This window comes from Pleurodeles waltl, chromosome 9 (genome assembly GCF_031143425.1).
Source record: "Pleurodeles waltl isolate 20211129_DDA chromosome 9, aPleWal1.hap1.20221129, whole genome shotgun sequence".
In the NCBI taxonomy this organism is placed as follows: domain Eukaryota; kingdom Metazoa; phylum Chordata; class Amphibia; order Caudata; family Salamandridae; genus Pleurodeles; species Pleurodeles waltl.
In genome coordinates this window covers 1,052,961,528-1,052,978,247 of record NC_090448.1, presented here as the reverse complement: position 1 = coordinate 1,052,978,247, position 16,720 = coordinate 1,052,961,528, and the positions used below count along the sequence as shown (strand labels likewise).

Below are 16,720 nucleotides of genomic sequence, written 5' to 3'. Positions count from 1 at the left end.
AGGTTTTCCAAGGGAGATTTTGACTGATATTGCAGTGCAATTTGTTTAGCTAGAGATGCGTCAATTCCTGAATAAGTGTGGCACTAAACATGTCAGGACACCCTTACATCACCCACAAAGCAATGGTAAAGTACAGCGCTTCAATAAAAAGTTAGTGGATAGTATTTAAGCTGCACACAGAAACAATGTGTGTGTAGATCAAGGACTAAAAGTAGCCACCACATGTAGCCACCAGTAAACGTCCTTTTGAATTCATGAGAAGACAAATTGTATCGTCTAAATGGTGTCCATTTTTAATGGCGAAATGTTTACATGAAGGAAGCAATGTGAAAGAAATTTGTGAAAAAGCTGAAAATACTTCTAATGCAGTGAGTGTGAAGAAAATCAGCAATAAACCCTGTAGTGGAGTTTGCAGACTGAGAGATTGGGTAAAGGCAGAAAACCCTGTGTTAATGAACAAAGAATTATCAGAATTTAAGGAACCTCGACAAACTTGTGAATTACGCAGGAATGCAGCAAAAATGACAGATGGAACTTGGAGGAGTACATCCCCGATAGCATTAGTTCCTAGCATAAAGTTTAAAGACTCCACCAAGTTTAAATACGCTGAGAAAACCAAGGAAATCACCAGGATAAACAGAAGACTTACACAGGTTCATTTGAAACCAAAGCAATTGCAAGATTACATTCTTTCATGAATATAGGAACTACTATTTTCACAATTGCATCTCATATTAGTGCGTTGTTTTGCATTTAGTTATCATTCTGTGTTTCATATGTTTCTTGTATTGTATTATTGAGTACAATTTGTTTTAAGAAGGGAGAAGTGGTGTAGGGTTTAATGGCATGCAAAGATTTAAAGGCATGCAAATATTTTATAAGCTGTTGTTTAGAGAACTATTTGTTTAATTTAAAGAAGATGTATTTAATAGGACGTTCAGATTTTGTAAGATGTTGTCTGTAGTACAATTTCTATCATTGAAAGGAAGGAGAAGTGTGGTGAGATCTCTGTAAGAGAATAGAATGCAGGACATCACTAGAATGTGTGAGGTGGGTTTGTTCCATGCCCTTCCCTTACAGTTAATCTCTGGGCCCCTTTTGTAATGGATATGCGCTATACTTCTACAATAAATAAGTATCCTGCAGTGTATGAGAAGTCTGTACATGGCTTCTTTCTTCTTTGATACAGTTGTACCTTCGACAGAGGACAATTTTATGACCTAGCAGTTTAAATTAGCTAGGATTCAGTGAGAAAATCCAGATCACTTGAGTTAAGAGAAGTTATCCACAGTTTTAAAGTGGTGAGCACCTGTAGACCAGTACTTGTACACAGATCATTAAATTACACTTCAAATGTTATTTGTCTTGTAGTGGATTGAGACCAATGAAATCTGCTGTAGTCTGGCAAGTTCAGCTCGCTCTTTGGAATGCTCTTCTTTATGATGTTTTTGGTCTTTAGGCAGCAGAAGTATGCTGCAAATAGTACAGTGGATTTGCTTTTGATATTTGCATGCCAGATGCAGTCCTGATTGCTGGAAACATTTATATTGCAGTAATTCATGATTGTTTTCCATTTAAGACACTAAGTTATTTGTTCAGAACAAAAATATTGATTTGTGACTCAGGTTAACGGAATATAATAATTTGTAAAGGCAGAACAGAGTACAAACACTATGATGAAGCATGCCACTAACTAGGTTGGAGGGTGATGTGGTCTCTTTAATAACAACGAAGATGTTTCATCATTAGGATAAACATGGGGCAGTAAGGTCATTTAGAGACACTGCCTGAGAATGTGGTAACATACATGCTTCTTTTGTTGGTGTATTTGTTCGTATGGGAAGGTGAGTGAGTTCATTTCTCACTCTCTATTGTGCCAGCTCCCTTTGCATTTCAGCACCTGGCTGCCAGATATCTTCAAAAATTTTGTTTGTTTCTGTTTACCTGTTTCTAAATCGATGAAGGTGTCTTGCTGTTCCTGCTGAGCTATGATCACCCATTTTCTCACATAACCAGGTATTGCCAGCTCAGTAAGCTATAATGCTCCAGTGAAAGGGCGAGCTGCGATTCTTGGTGATTTTTGATCCCTCTTTGGTTATTTCTCTGATAAGTTGCTTTATTCTGGCTAGATCATTAGTATGAATTTGTTAGACACACTCAAAGGTGGGATTTGAGCAGGAGTCATTTTCAGGGCACCTGGAGCTCCGTACCGTCAGGGATGTCTATGATTTAACTGCTATCTTAGCAATCTCTTTGTCTTTTCAAGATCTGGAAGACCTAAATGGTGATTTATACAAGATGTAATTGGATCCACCCAGGGACTTCCACACAGGTGCCATTTCAGAGGTTGCCAAGAGAGCCCGTACCAAAAGTAACAATCAAGTAACAATCAAGACAGCCTTGAGCGCTTTCAATTGGTAGGCTTCTTGCTGTAACTGGTATGGGTCTAATCTTTGAGTGAGACAATTTCAGTATTTTCTATCCATTAATTTGGGGGTCCGTGGAGACTTAAAAAGCATCCAACCTTTAAAGTCTTCTTTTCAGTAAGACGACAGGAGTGGGCTTTCAGTAGGGCTGAAATATGTTTTGCAAGTGAAGATGTAATGGTCGGCATATACTTTTCCAACTATAAATGCGACTGAGAGGTTAGTCCTGTAGGTTAGTCCAATAGTTTAGTCCTGGCATTTCAAAACACATTTCATGGAGTTTCTTGTAGTACTTTAAAGTATTTTCAGGTGATCATCTTGTTAATTTTACTGATCACTGGTCTTATGATGGAACTTGAATACCGCTCTAGATATCATTCATGTAATCTGCATTAAGGTTCATGATGGCAATATGCATTTGTTTGTTCTTGGCTGCATGAATGCTCTATAGACCCAGGCAAGAGACTGTACTTTCCTTTCATCTATGTGCTGCCTGAAATTATTTGCATACATTCAAAACTAGTGGTCACCTTGTTCAGAATTAGGCTAATTTTTACTCATATTTGAGTTTATTTATGCATATTGTATTTTGATACATTTTTGCAAATTATAAAGAGAAGATAAAGTTATCTGTTGAATCAAATTAAGTGCTTGAATACTGAAAAGGCATTATGCTATAGCAAAGGTGAGAAATTCCACTGCCTGACACCCAGCACATATTGTTTGTGGTCAAGGACAACAAGTCTCAATGTTTACTTTGTCCACAAGACAAGAGAATTGTGCCCTGCCAAAGTGGATAATACATCCATATGTATTGGATGTTCAGAATGGTATACATGCTTCATTGCTACAAAGCCTTTACAGGCACGTGTAAGCTCGGCTGCAATGCCATTAGTTCCAATATAAAAGTGTACACGTTTGCAAGTTTTATGAATCTGTGCCCATTTGAAATGCTCCTAGGAAGCTCCTTTATTACATGGAAATACTTGCAGAACAATAGAAACATGATTAGTGATTTTGTAATTAAACAATGTACCTAAAAAAATACATGCAAATTGAAGAAAAAAAAAACAGACCAGGGTGGCTGATAGTTTTGCCGAAAAAGTACTGAGCAATTGTGTTTGCTTTTAAAATAAAACTTTCCCAAAAATATTTATAGTTTTTAAAGAACTGTCAGACACAGGTTTTACTAAACTCTGGTGCAGTTTTAAGGACAACTTCAAATACATTTCGATAAAGTATTATTTAATTAAGCATACTTAATGCACACCAGTTTTAAAGAATGATAATGGGAAATCAGTGTAAAACCAATTTAGGGCCCATTCTTTAATGTGTTCCCTCACGAAGAAACGCCGTTCCCAACGAAAAAAAAGTTTTACTTCTGCCCCTGACAGGAGCAAATTCCCAACATTTTCCAGGGTAGAAATGGGTTAAAGAGCAGTTGGTGAGTACTCTTAAATATGTAAGTGTGTTGGTGTGCACAAACTCACAGGGCATTTCAGTCATGAAATGGCCGCTTCTTGGCTACCCTGGGACCTGTGAGTAGATCTGCTCACCAAAAAACATCTTCGTGTGAGTAAATACTATTGAGTGAAAAACAACATTTAAGTGTGCAAGTCAAATGACATGTTTAGACAGCCCATAACACTGAAACTCTGCCAAGACTTTTAAGCGTCTACTGGGTGCAGTAGGAATATGCACACAATTATGGCAAACTATGGCACAGTGAGATTACGTTAGCTGCCTAAGAGTTTCACAATATGATAATCTCGACCCTCAGATTTTCCTAACCCCTGCAGAGTAAAGTCAGAATGCATAGCCATGAGAAGTGGATATAAGTGAGCTATTGTAACAAGAATTTAAGCCACAATAAGTAGTTACAGCGAGGCCAAGTAAGGTGGCCTGCCGGCTATGCGAGCTTGCTGCTAGAGATGGAAAATTAAATCTGCCATGTTTGGAAATGGAAAGAGTATCAGAAAGAAATAACTCCTGTAGCCTCTAGAGAGCTCACAGAACGTAGACTGCTTTCCAGCAGCCAATAGCTTCTTTCTCATCTACAGAATCAGTCAATCCAATGTTTACGAAAAGCTTGAAGCAGATTCCCAGTGAGCTTGTTGGCCGAGAATCTAAACAATACTGCCACCAAAGACATGGCCTTTTGTGTCAGCCAGGGAGAGGTTTTAAAGGATGGCGTACAATACCTAGAGGGTGCCAATTAAGTAATTAACAGGTGTTGGCTCGTTTAAAAAAAAAAAAACACCACATGAAGCCAGAAGGCTTGTAAAAAGTGCTCAGCACTGCGTCACAGGCCAAAGATATATCACATTACACACATGTATAAGACTCCTTGCTCTTTATATAGTGGACCGAAAAGAGGTTCACTTTGCAAAGAGTCCAGGAAAACCCAAAGGAATTACAGAGGCACAAATGATTCATTTTGTGGTAGTGTGGGCAAGCATGTATGGCACACACATAGGCAGTAAGTGAGACACACACTCAAAGAAATCTGACACCAATTTATAAAAATAACACATACTTTTATATAAATGTAGACACCAAGATCATCACAGTCAGGTGAGTACTTTGAGTAATTATTTTTTACAGTTTTCAAAAGTTGACAGTGCAATTTTGGGATGTGGTAATGTTATCCTATGGGGGAGAAACATGTACTGCATTTGCGACTCTTGGGACTGCTCTCCAGGACTTGAGATGAGTATGGGGCAGGATAGAAGGCCACATCAACAGGTCACCTCGAGAGGCTCTGGGTGTCTGGGTACAGAGGTGTGTTACGGCATCGGGTGTCCTATTCGCTTCAATGGAGATGGGGAACTGTACAGTTACAACCATGCTGCAAGCAGGGACTGGGGGGCCAGTTTGGGCAAACCCAAAGGGGAGCTCAGTTCTTGAGATGCTCAGGGATGTTGGGACATCTTTGGTCCTTTTCACCTCGGGCCAGGGTGGCTGGGTGCAGAGGTGTCCTGAGGCCGCAGGTTTTTGTCAATGGAGACACTCGCAGTAGAAAGGCCTGCAGAAAGGGACTATATTTGGAACCTGGGAGTCCAGTCTTGCCAAACCCAAGGGTAAACTCAGCTCCAGAGGGTCTCAGGACACCGTGGGCACCGCTGACTCCCTCAGACTTGGGCTTTTGGGCTCGGGTGCAGAGGTACTTTGAGGTGTTGGCGCGGTGTTCAGAGACAGGTTCTGGGTCCTGGTGACATGGTGTACACGGGAAACAGGGCAGTGGGGACACTCTCCTGAGTAGCCTTGTGGATCCTGGCGTCCTTCGACGGTAGGTCTGCTTATGTGCTGTTAAGAGTCTGTGTTGGACCGCCAACAAGCCTTTGTTGCTGTAAGGGGTCCAGTACCCCAGGTGTAGGTGCAGGGAGCCTCCGGGTGGAAGTCAGTGTTTCAGGACTTTGGAGAAGTGGTGGGGCTGACCTCCTGGGCTCCAAACAGTCTTCTCGTGGCTTGCTGATCCCTTGGAGGGCCCGATGGCCAATGAGACAGAGTCTCGGACTTTACCAGCGGTGCCTGCAGATGCAGGGAAGCAACTCCTCTACTCCAAGGGAGATTCTCTGGCACTTGACCTATCAGCTCTCCGGGATCTTTGGAGTCTGCACAGTGACAGGACAAGTTGCTGCTCCGCAAGGGTAGGGTGCAACTGGCAGGACTGGCACCAAGTCAGTCGTGTTCCTCGGTTCTCAGGTCAGCAGTCTTCTTAGTCCACCTCTTTCTTTTGTGTCCGTCGAAATCTGTAGTCATGGTATCAGGGAGTTCCCTAAATACTCAATTTAAAGGCTTATCTGTTTGTGGCAGGCTGGTTTCAAACCAGGAAGTCAGCAGACCAGTAGTTGGTAGGTTTTCAGGGGGCACCTCTAAGGTGCCCTCTGGGTGCATTTATTAATAAATTAATCACTGGAATCAGTGAGGATTTATGAATACAAGATATTTGGTACCAGGCATCCCTAGTTTCAGTGAAGCCATCATGTCGCTGGGGAACTCGTAGTGACCAGTGTCCAGCACATGCCCCTAAAAAGGCTTCCCTGAGCACTTACGATGTCTAAGAATGGACAAAGACATAGCAGGGTCATAACTGCTTTTTCAGGCATGTCCACACATGTAATATATTTCACCCTGCCTCAGGGCTGTAAGGCCTGCTGCTGTAGGGGGTGACATAAATATTATATACAGTGTTAGGGGACAAGGCACACATGGGGCCATGTCGGGTTTTCGTTTTTTAGAACACCTCGTCACGCAGTCTGCAGTGGCAGTCTGTATGAGTTTGGTGCTGGTTCTGTTAGAGTGACAGAAGCTATGATGGAGCCCTTCGGGACCCTCTCTAATGCCTATGCCCTAGATACCAGAGGTACTACTTACAAGGGACTTACAGACGTGCTAAAGGCCTGGCAACTTGGGGATCAAGTGACCAACTGTCTCGTTTCTAGGGAAGGAACACTGGCACTGGGGACCTGGTTAGCAGGAACCCATGCACTCCAGTCAAAGTTGCAGCAAATACCAGGCAAACTACTGCAACCAAAATCCAGTTTCCTACCAGGAGACAATCTATGCATGCTACCAAATTACAGGGGGATTCAGAGGATACTCAGTGCACACTGAAAAAGGCATGTGAGGAATATATGACTCTACACCAGGGGCGTCGCAGAAGCCTTCTTTTCCAACTGAACAAGCCTCTAAGATAATGTGCTATTTAGCAGGAAAACTAACCATATACGAAGCCAGAGCTGTGTACAAGAAGAAAAAAAAATGCAGGCGTCAATGTACATAACTGCTTGGGAAATTCCATGCATAATAAGTAGTCTCCCTTTTAAGTGCACAGAAATGCAAGTTACATTTCACAAGCTCAGCTTCTAAAGAGAAGCCCACATGCCACTTCAACGTCCTCAAGAGAGCTAGAAATATCTTGTGGAAACAGGTTAGGCAAGCCAACTCATCATAGAAAGTTTTATTTTCATTAAAATCGACTCACTTTAAAATAATAGCAGCCAATCATAGATCCAATAAGGTATTGTCTTTTTACATATCTGTCAATGATGACATGTTGCAAAGGATCGTATTTTCAATAATAAACTATTTTTCATCCAGATTCGAGTTTGAAAATAACAGCACAACCCAAACAGACATGTGCTAAAGTTTTGCTAGTCACTCAGACCGCCTTTAAGAGCATAAAGAATAACGTTTAAATGCGAGAAAAAGCTCCTGGCTTTTCTAGGCAAAATTTAGACATAACTCTTCAAAATGGTGATATCTCGAAGCCCACATTGCAAAGCTCACCAAACGTGTACAAAATGTCCATGGATATAGTAATATGCCTGACAATTTTACATTGATATCAGGTAAGGTTTCTACAAACAGAATGTTTCCTTCTCTAGAATGCTACAGAGATAACAAACTTATTTAGAAAGCAAGGCAACTGTGTTTCTATACTGACCTTTTCAGGTATAATTTACCTGAAGTCTGCCTTAATCATAGTGATTCTCAAGCCACACATGCTATCATACAAATGTACATACATGGCACAGAATCCAGAATTTAGACCGATTATATGCTTGAAACTAAATCCAGCGAACATTTGTCCGTCAACCTATTTATAGTAAAATGCATCAGTAAATTGTCCTCTGCTTATGGCGCCACTTGGATGGCCAACGTGAACATATCTGTGAATCATTTAAGCAATTTAGGGCCAAATATACGAAATTGCGGTTTTGCGATTCCCAAATAGTGAATTTTAGTGATTCACTATTAGGAAATCGCAAACAGCAATGTACTACTGTGTGCTTTATACTGTTTGCGATTCCCAGTGGGTCGTAAATAGACCTACCTCATTAATATTCATTAGGTAGGTCGCAATTTGCAACCCACTGGGAATTGTTAAAAACACAGTGTTGGTGGCCTGCTCCGGACAGCAGACCACCATGTCTGTGTTTACTTTTAAATAAAGCAACTTATTTTTTTTTGCAGTGCAGCTCGTTTTCCTTGAAATAAAACAGGATGCATTTAATAAAAACAAACAAAAAAAAAAAAATGAGTAGACAGGGTCTGTAGCACCACTGCCTTCTCTTAAAAAAAGTTTTTGCAACCATTCACAAAGGGGAAGGGATCCCTCCCCGTTTGTGAATGGGTAACCATCTACTTGAAGTAGGTGGAAAACTGCAAATGTTTTGCGACTGCATTCCGGTCACAAAACATTCTTACATGCCTGTGAGTTGCTATTAGGAAGGGACACCCTTAACAATCCCCTTCCTAATACTGAATCGCTAACCCGTTTTGCGTTTCGGTAATAGGTTACAGAATCGCAAAATAGGTTAGGTACATAGAAAATGGCAAAAAAAAAATCTATGTATAATGGCTGACTACAGATTTAGGATGCAAAGGTTTTGTTAAATATGCTTTTTAGATATATCTTTGCCTTAATGAAGAAGCTAGTGGTAATGTATTGCAGCTTTTATAAAACGTAACTCTGATCGAGGTTCTGAAATGTACCTGCTTTTAAGAGGACTTAAGAGGTTAAAACATAAGTTAGTCTGATAAGCAGATAAAAAGAATGCTTATTTTTTAGTATCTGAAAAATTACTATTTCTCAAGTCAGACGCACATTACAAATATGTATCCAAAATCAATATATAGCAACATCAGAGACATGAACCGCTTCAATCATCAACACAATGCTGACTTGGCAAAAATATATAGTGATATTAGAAATAGCTTTATCACTTTCTTATTTCAAAAACAAAAATGATTTCTTAGTGGTGCCATTTACAACATCCATCCATATTTTATCAAGATGCATCAATTCTGTAGAGTAAGACTAATTGTCAAGAGATCCAATATAATAAAATACAACCTTAACCATCTTCACTGATAGTGTTTGCTATTTGATCTAGAAAAACAATTGTCTGTATGATCTTCCAGATTTTTATATACTTACTTCCTTTTTTTTGTGCTCAAAATAACATTGTTCTGCAACTAACTTTCTCAAATCTTTAATCTAGATCTTAATGTATGTTGTACATTGAGTTAATCAGCTCTGTACACTTTCCAACAAGGGCATTTGTAATCCACAATGCTGTGGGTAAACTGCTAGCACACTGTGTTGGCAAGTCGTCTGGAATTATTGTATATTACTTTCAAGTATCAGGACCATGATTATGGTTATTCTTTGTGATGCCACAAATCTAATTATGGAAGGTTCACTACTTTGTCTTATACGTACGCTTTTTAATGTGGAACTTTCACTTATCTTATTTGGAACTTTCATTTATAACAGTTGTACGGCTTTACGTTTCCTAATTTTATTTTTTACTAAAAATCAGTGCATGTGGCATATTATACGTTGTAATAGTCTTTGGGTATGCCAAACAGTACTCCTGCACACTGAATTCCTGACATGTTAAAAGTTACTCAAATATTTCTATAGAGGCAGAGTTTCAAATTGCCTAGATTAACTTCTTTGTAAGCTACTGAGATATTACTGTCTGTTAAATTCCCCAAAGGACGCACTTAAAAGTGACCTAGTTTTGACCACAGCATGCCCCTTTTTATGACTACCTCTAATGTGACACCAGGCCACCAATTAGAAAAACAGGTGTTTGTTTTCAAACATATGAAATTCTGCTTAAATGGCAAGTCAGAATTCTAAGCTAATCTTTCCCCTGGTTTGTATTTTTAATGTATCATCGTGTTTCAGAAGATGGGAAAGGAAGACTTAAAACTAATTCCTGCTGCACAGTAATCTAGTCTAGGAATAAAGCACTGACCTTGCTTTCCTCGAATGGCAATCACAGATCACTGTCATTATTTATATATCACATTGACCAAAGACATTCCTTACAATCTGCAGGCACCATTGCCAAAATCCTTATGTCTGACCTCATCCCAGGACATTTCCAAACATTTACACCCATGGCATTACTTAAGTCTCTTCATGTTTCTTTGATACAAGCTTACTTTGCCTTTCATCACCTCTCCCCGCTACCTCCATGAAAAGATCTCTATCTACTTTTTAGACTTTACCGGTCAGGTCCCACTCTCTCCTTAAGAATACTAACATTACATATCATGTGCCAGATTCACCGCCCACTCCGTAAAGACAAAACTAAAAACCATGAGCAAATTCTGCAATCCAAAGCAGCAGCCGTGCTTGGTGATGAGAGGCTAACTGGGATCAAGTGAAAGTCAAAAGATCTTTCCAAATGACAGTGGCAACATTTTTTTTTGACGGAGGGCACCATGAAGAAAATCGTGCACCTGTGGAAGCAAACTGAAGGACAACTGCCAACATCCATGGCAAGTGGAATCGGACTGCTCAACCAATAAGATCAACGGCAAAAGGGACTGCACTTGGAAAAACAAAAACAAAGTCAGTACTGAGATTATGTTTCAAAATGCAACCCTACTTTTTTTTTTTAATTCAAGAAAGTCGCCCATTGCACTTCAAAAGATTAAAATATCTAGAGTCAAGGAACGTTACCGAAGGTGGACATGTTAAAAAATTGTATCTGCAAGGTTGCCACATTTTCACGAGCAACAATATTTGTTGCTCGTGAAAATGTTAAATTCATGTATAGTATACAAAACTGAAGATGTTTATTAGATCATAACCGATTTGGTAGGAGAAGAAAGGGATCTACCAATCAAAAAGAAAGCCACATGTCAATCGAGTCAAGGGTGGGTGACTAACTTGTTGCCTAGATGAAGAATTAGTACATTTTTAGAATCACGGCTATTTTCCATTCACTTTACCCATATGTATACCGGGCATAGGCGCACAGTGATGTGTTTCTATCCGCATCATCTTTGTAATCTATGCTATAATAAGTAGACGTATTTAATGAACAAAACAGAGCAATGGAAAAATCAACCTAGATGAAACAGATATTTAAAAGTGCTGTATCGCGTTCAAAAAACATCTGGGTTCGTCTTAGTTTGGGTGCTATGATCTCCTGCCATGAAGATACACTCCGTACCCCAGTGCCTCGCTCACAAATGTACGCTGCCTGAAACATTTGGACTAGGAGTTCCGATTTTGGATCCAGAATCTCTAATGCATAACCATGATGTTTCGTTTATAGGACAGGTCAGCAGAGCACAAAGGCTGTCCGTTGCACTAAGGATGTTGTGAGAATAAAGGGTAAATTAGGAGGCAGATGTCAATCGAATAATGGACTACACGGGGTCAACAGGCCCATCATGACATCTCTCAATTTTTTTAAAAAAATGGCTGATGCCTCTGAAATGCCAGAGTCTGGGACACAGTTAATCGTACTGAAGCTGACAGCCGACCAGCTCTGCCCCAGCCCTGCGAGCCTCTCTCATCCACTGACCTTCTGTGAAAGGGGGGCCTTCCGTTTAATACTGCCACACTGGGCAGCGACCTGGGCTCTCGGCCCCGAGCAGCGCCGCGCACTTCCTGGAAGGACACTCTATAAATCAGTGCAGCGGCCCAAGGGGCAGCCTGCGCTCCCGGGCCGGAGGGCCACAGCGGGCAGAACACAAAGGGACCAACCAACCTTCCTGAGGGCAGGTACGAAGAGCCCCCGCCATTTCTGCCCGTTCTCCTCGCTGAAGAAGTCGTAGCTCTGCTGCGGCGGCTGCATGCTGCTTCTGCTGGGGGGCCCGCTCCGGCCGGCCAGACCATGGACCCCCCGGGACAAGGGTCACTCTCCCTCCGCACGCCGGCCTGGGCCCCAAGCACGGCTCGCCAGAGGCGCCAGGCGGGCGCTGCTGCGGTTGTATCGGCTCCCGCTGCCCGCAGCTATCCTTCTCCGCGGCAGCCTCCTCTGTGCATGGCCCTGCAGGGCTCCCCGCGGTGCGCAGACAGCCCTCGGCGGCTTTCACAGCCCAGCCCGTCCGGGCACCTCCAGGGCAAGGCCGGGGACGAGAAGGGCCGCTGGCTGCGGCCGCGAGGCGCTCATGTCCCACACAAGGCCGGCGCCGGCTGCCCGGGGCCTAGCGGGGCGGGCGGCTCACGGGGCGGGCGCTAGTGCACGCAGGCCCCGGCTGCGGGCTCGGCCTCCATGGCAGGCGGGATGGGCGGCTAGCACTGCCCCGCTTCCCAGGCACGGTCCTAGCTCTGCCTCATTATTGCTCCCACCGCAGTCGGAGCACTGAGCATGCGCGGCCCGCGAGCAGGCGGAAGAAGGTGTCAGCGGCGCAGGCAGTTGGCTGCAGCAGGGAAGGCATCTCGCTCGGCTGCCCCGGGAGCACCGACCTCCCCGTGGCCCTTGGGATAAACCCCGGACAGCCTCGGCACTGTCCCCGCGGACGCTGCCTTCTCGAGCACGGGCGCCGCCGCAAAACCTCAGTGTTTGTTCCAACTGCCGACCGGCCTAAGGGCTGGACCCCTGCTACTTCAACGGTGTCACTGACCCCACCAGCTTCAGAGCACACGGGGGTCGAGACTGCTGTCTTGCACTAGTGATTTAAATCTAGGGGCTGCTTTCTCACACAATTAAACCGTTCCACAATTCCATTGCTTTGTGGATGATACAGTGGAGTTCTAATATGTTTAATGCCACATTTGCTCAAAAACTGAAGCATTTCTGTTGAAACAAATTGAACTCCATTATCAGTTAAAATCTGTTCTGGGAAACCCTCACAAATGAAGACTTTTTTCAAACAACTGATAACACTTTGGGTAGTTGGAAACCTTACAGATTTTAACTCAACCCATCTTGAAAGGTGGTCAACAATCAAAACAAAATACCTCATGTCAGTTGGTAATACATGATAAGGACTCAAAAAATCTAGACCAATTTTCTGCCACGCTCTAGTTGGTGATGGCACCAATGAATCCACAACACCTTCCGTAACAAATACTTTATCACTCATACAGCATCTTGTACAACTTCTGACAAATTCCTCAATTTCTTTGTCCATTCTAAAAATCACATCTCAACTACCTTTTGTTACTGGTTGCACCCAAATGACCAGAATGAGCCTTAGCATCTAAATCTGTCCTAAAACACTCAGGAGGAATAAGCTTGTCACCCCTAACCAACTTATCTCCTTCAATAGATAACTCATCAGACACTTTCCGGAAAGGCTGTAACTCAGACGACAAATTTTTCTCTTTGGGCCAACCAGACTTAACCAAATGCATCACTTCACACAACTATTTATCTTTCCATACTGAATCGATCCATTCCTTTTCATCCAAGAATTTGTCATACTCAGAAATACATGCTACAAAACATTCTTCAATTTCTGTTTCACATTCTTGTTCATCATCCTCTTTAAAGGGCAAACGAGAAAGACAATCTGCTCTACGATTCTTCCCACCAGGAATGTACTCAACTGAAAAATTAAATGCTAAAAGCTTGGCTGACAGCCTAGCTATGCGAGCTGTTGAGCATTTAATTTTCCTTCCTGACAATATTCCCACCAAAGGTCGATGACCAGTTTTTAAAACAAAATGCCTACCCCAAAGGTATTGTTTAAACTTTTCTACACTCCACACACATGCCAAAAGTTCTTTCTCAATCACAGAATATTTACACTCCACGAGTCGTAGAGTTCTTGAAGCAAACCCAATAGTGGTCTAATTTCCATTACCCGACAGTTGCGTTAAGACCGCACCCAAACCATACTCACAAGCATCCACAGTCACAACTGTTTTTTTTTCTTCTGAAAAGGGTTGCAAAACAGAGGCTTTAACAATATCCTGTTTGATTTGTTCAAACGCTCTATTGCACTCATCAGACCAAGAAAATATTGTCTTTTTCTTAAGTACAGATCTGAAACACTCAATGGTTTTAGCCAAATCTTTTAAAATTTTTGCATAGAACTCACACAACTCCAAAAATGACAATAATTGATCTTTAGTCTTTGGAGCAGGAGCTTCTAGGATACTTCTTACTAATCCTGGTTTTGGTTTAATACTTTGTTTGGATAAAACATGTCCCAGATACTCAATTTCTCTAGATTTGAATATTCATTTATTCTTTCTTAAAGTGACTCCCCTATCTTCCAATGTACTTAAAACATCCTCCAAAATGTTATTGCGTGCAATTTCAGTATCAGAAAAGATCAAACTGTCATCCTGAAAGACTACTACATTGGGATTGTTAATAAACATGTCAGAAATCAATCTTTGAAAAACTGCAGCAGCTGAGGCTAATCCAAAGGGCAATCTGCAAAACTGAAATGTTCTATCAGGAGTTACAAACGCCGTAATATGTCTGGAATTGACGTCCAATTCCACCTGATGATATGCCGACTTTAAATCCAGTTTTGTAAACAAACTAGATGAACCAACTTTCGTGATGAGGTCATCAATTCCCGGTAAAGGAAAACTGTCCACCCAAATTACCTCATTTAAACTTCTTAAATCCACGCACATTCTTAAGTCTACTGAACTTTTTATTGCCAAAACAATGGGAGACAACCACAAAGTTGCTTCTACCTTCTCAATTATGCCTTGCTCACACATGTCCCTCAACAAATTGGACAAATATGTTCTTATACTAAAGGGTACATTTCTTAATTTATGTTTTACAGGCACTGCGCCTTGTTTCAATTTCATCATATGCATGAAATTAGTTATCTTTCCTAATTTGTCCTGAAATAACTTTTTAAATTGCTGTTGCCCACACAGTCTGGAACAGTTTTAACACAATTTGAATTGTTTTCTTCAACAGACACAGGTTTTTCCCGTTCTGGTTTGGTAATCAACTTGAATTCAGCTTGATGAATCAACCTCAAGACGTTAATCCCCTTTTTAGCTACATACACTTTTCCTTGGATAGTTTCATCACAGATAGACAATGAAACCCAAATATAACTAATTAAATCAATTTTGCTTCCTTCAAAAGCAACTGAAGAAACATCAGGAGGGAAAAGAGTTTTTGACACCGAAAATTCATCACATTTTTCCTGTGATACAATAGTAATGCGAGCTCCTGTGTCTACCAAAAATTTAACTACAGCCCCTTCAATTAATACATCAATATCATGGTCTATAACTAGTTTGTTAACCAATGTTGTAGTATCTTTTACTACTAACACAAATTCTTTGTCATCATGTATTACATTCTCCGTATCTTCACTAAGCACACAACGAACATTATTTTATCTTGCACTTCTACAAACTTGTGAGAAATGCCCCATTTTGTTGCAATTCCTACACTGTTGATTAATTGCAGGACAGTTCTTGAAAGAAGATATATGAGCCGAAGAACCACATCTATAACAAATAGTCTTTTAGTTATATTTAAATAAAGGATTGTTTCTGGAGGTCGAAGAACCATCCTGTTTTTTCTCAAAACGCAACTGTTTCTTGTTATCACTGCTCTGTACACTTGTCACTGTCCTGAAAGGGTCGTATTAGACAAAGATCGTTCTAATTGTTTAGCATCTTCCAAAGAACATTCAATACTTTTCGCTATATCAATAGCTTTGTCTAAAGAAGGGTCTTTACATGTAATTTTTCTTGAATTCTTTTAGAATAACATCTTGCTACTAATTGATCTGTAATGAGTTGAGAAGTAAAATTCACAAATTCACACTTTGCAGCCAAAACCTTCAGTGCTGTAATAAACGTGTCAATACTTTAATTGAGGCTTTGTGACCTAGTAAAGAACTTGTACCTGTGTACTACAATATTCTTAGTTTTGGTAAAATGTTTGTCCAATTGATCAAAAATGTTCTGACCTTCAACTCCCAAATAATAATACATTAAACTTTTTTTCCTTTCAGGTCTGAATTTGTGTCCATCAATAGCTCTTAGGTAGGCTTTAAAAGAACGTAGCCATAGCTTCCACTCCAGAGGAGGATCTCCAGGATCTTGTAAAAAAGGAGCAGCAAGCAATACATTCTGCATTGTAGAATTTATGAAATCAAGAAATATAAAAAAATATATTTTTCTTCTGTAAGATTACAAACACAGTCACAAATATTCTCAAAACATGAAGAACCATACAGAAGAAAGAAAAAAAACGAATTGAGACTCAAACAATAAAACAACAAAAAACAAAATTGATTCTTGTTCTTCTTTCTCTCTGTTTTCCCAAAGTAAGATGGCCGAACTGCAGAAAACCAAAATGAGAAACTTAAAGTCCTTTTTCTACTTCGTTGAACTACAGCCAGAAGTACACTGAACCAGAACACAGATGAAAAAAGGTTGAAGACGTGGTGAAAAGGAAACTCCTGCGAGTTTCTTTTTTATTATAATAACCTTGCGCGCGGGAAGAAATTCAAGACAGAAACTTGTGTGCGCGTATCTTCACAATTACATAATGTGGCGTGCGACTGAAAGAACATGTGTTGTTTCACGCGCA

The 16,720-nt window shown here is 41.0% G+C and overlaps 1 protein-coding gene across 1 annotated transcript in view; it reads right to left on the bottom strand.

Moving 5' to 3' along the window:
- SOS2 (SOS Ras/Rho guanine nucleotide exchange factor 2) overlaps positions 1-12,770 on the bottom strand; it is a 282,480-nt gene extending 269,710 nt beyond the window's left edge. Inside the window, exon 1 of the mRNA XM_069208691.1 lies at positions 11,954-12,770. Coding sequence (XP_069064792.1) covers positions 11,954-12,040 — 87 coding nt within the window. The 5' untranslated portion in view covers positions 12,041-12,770. The remainder of the gene's footprint in view (positions 1-11,953) is intronic.
- Between the last annotated feature and the right edge of the window lie 3,950 nt (positions 12,771-16,720).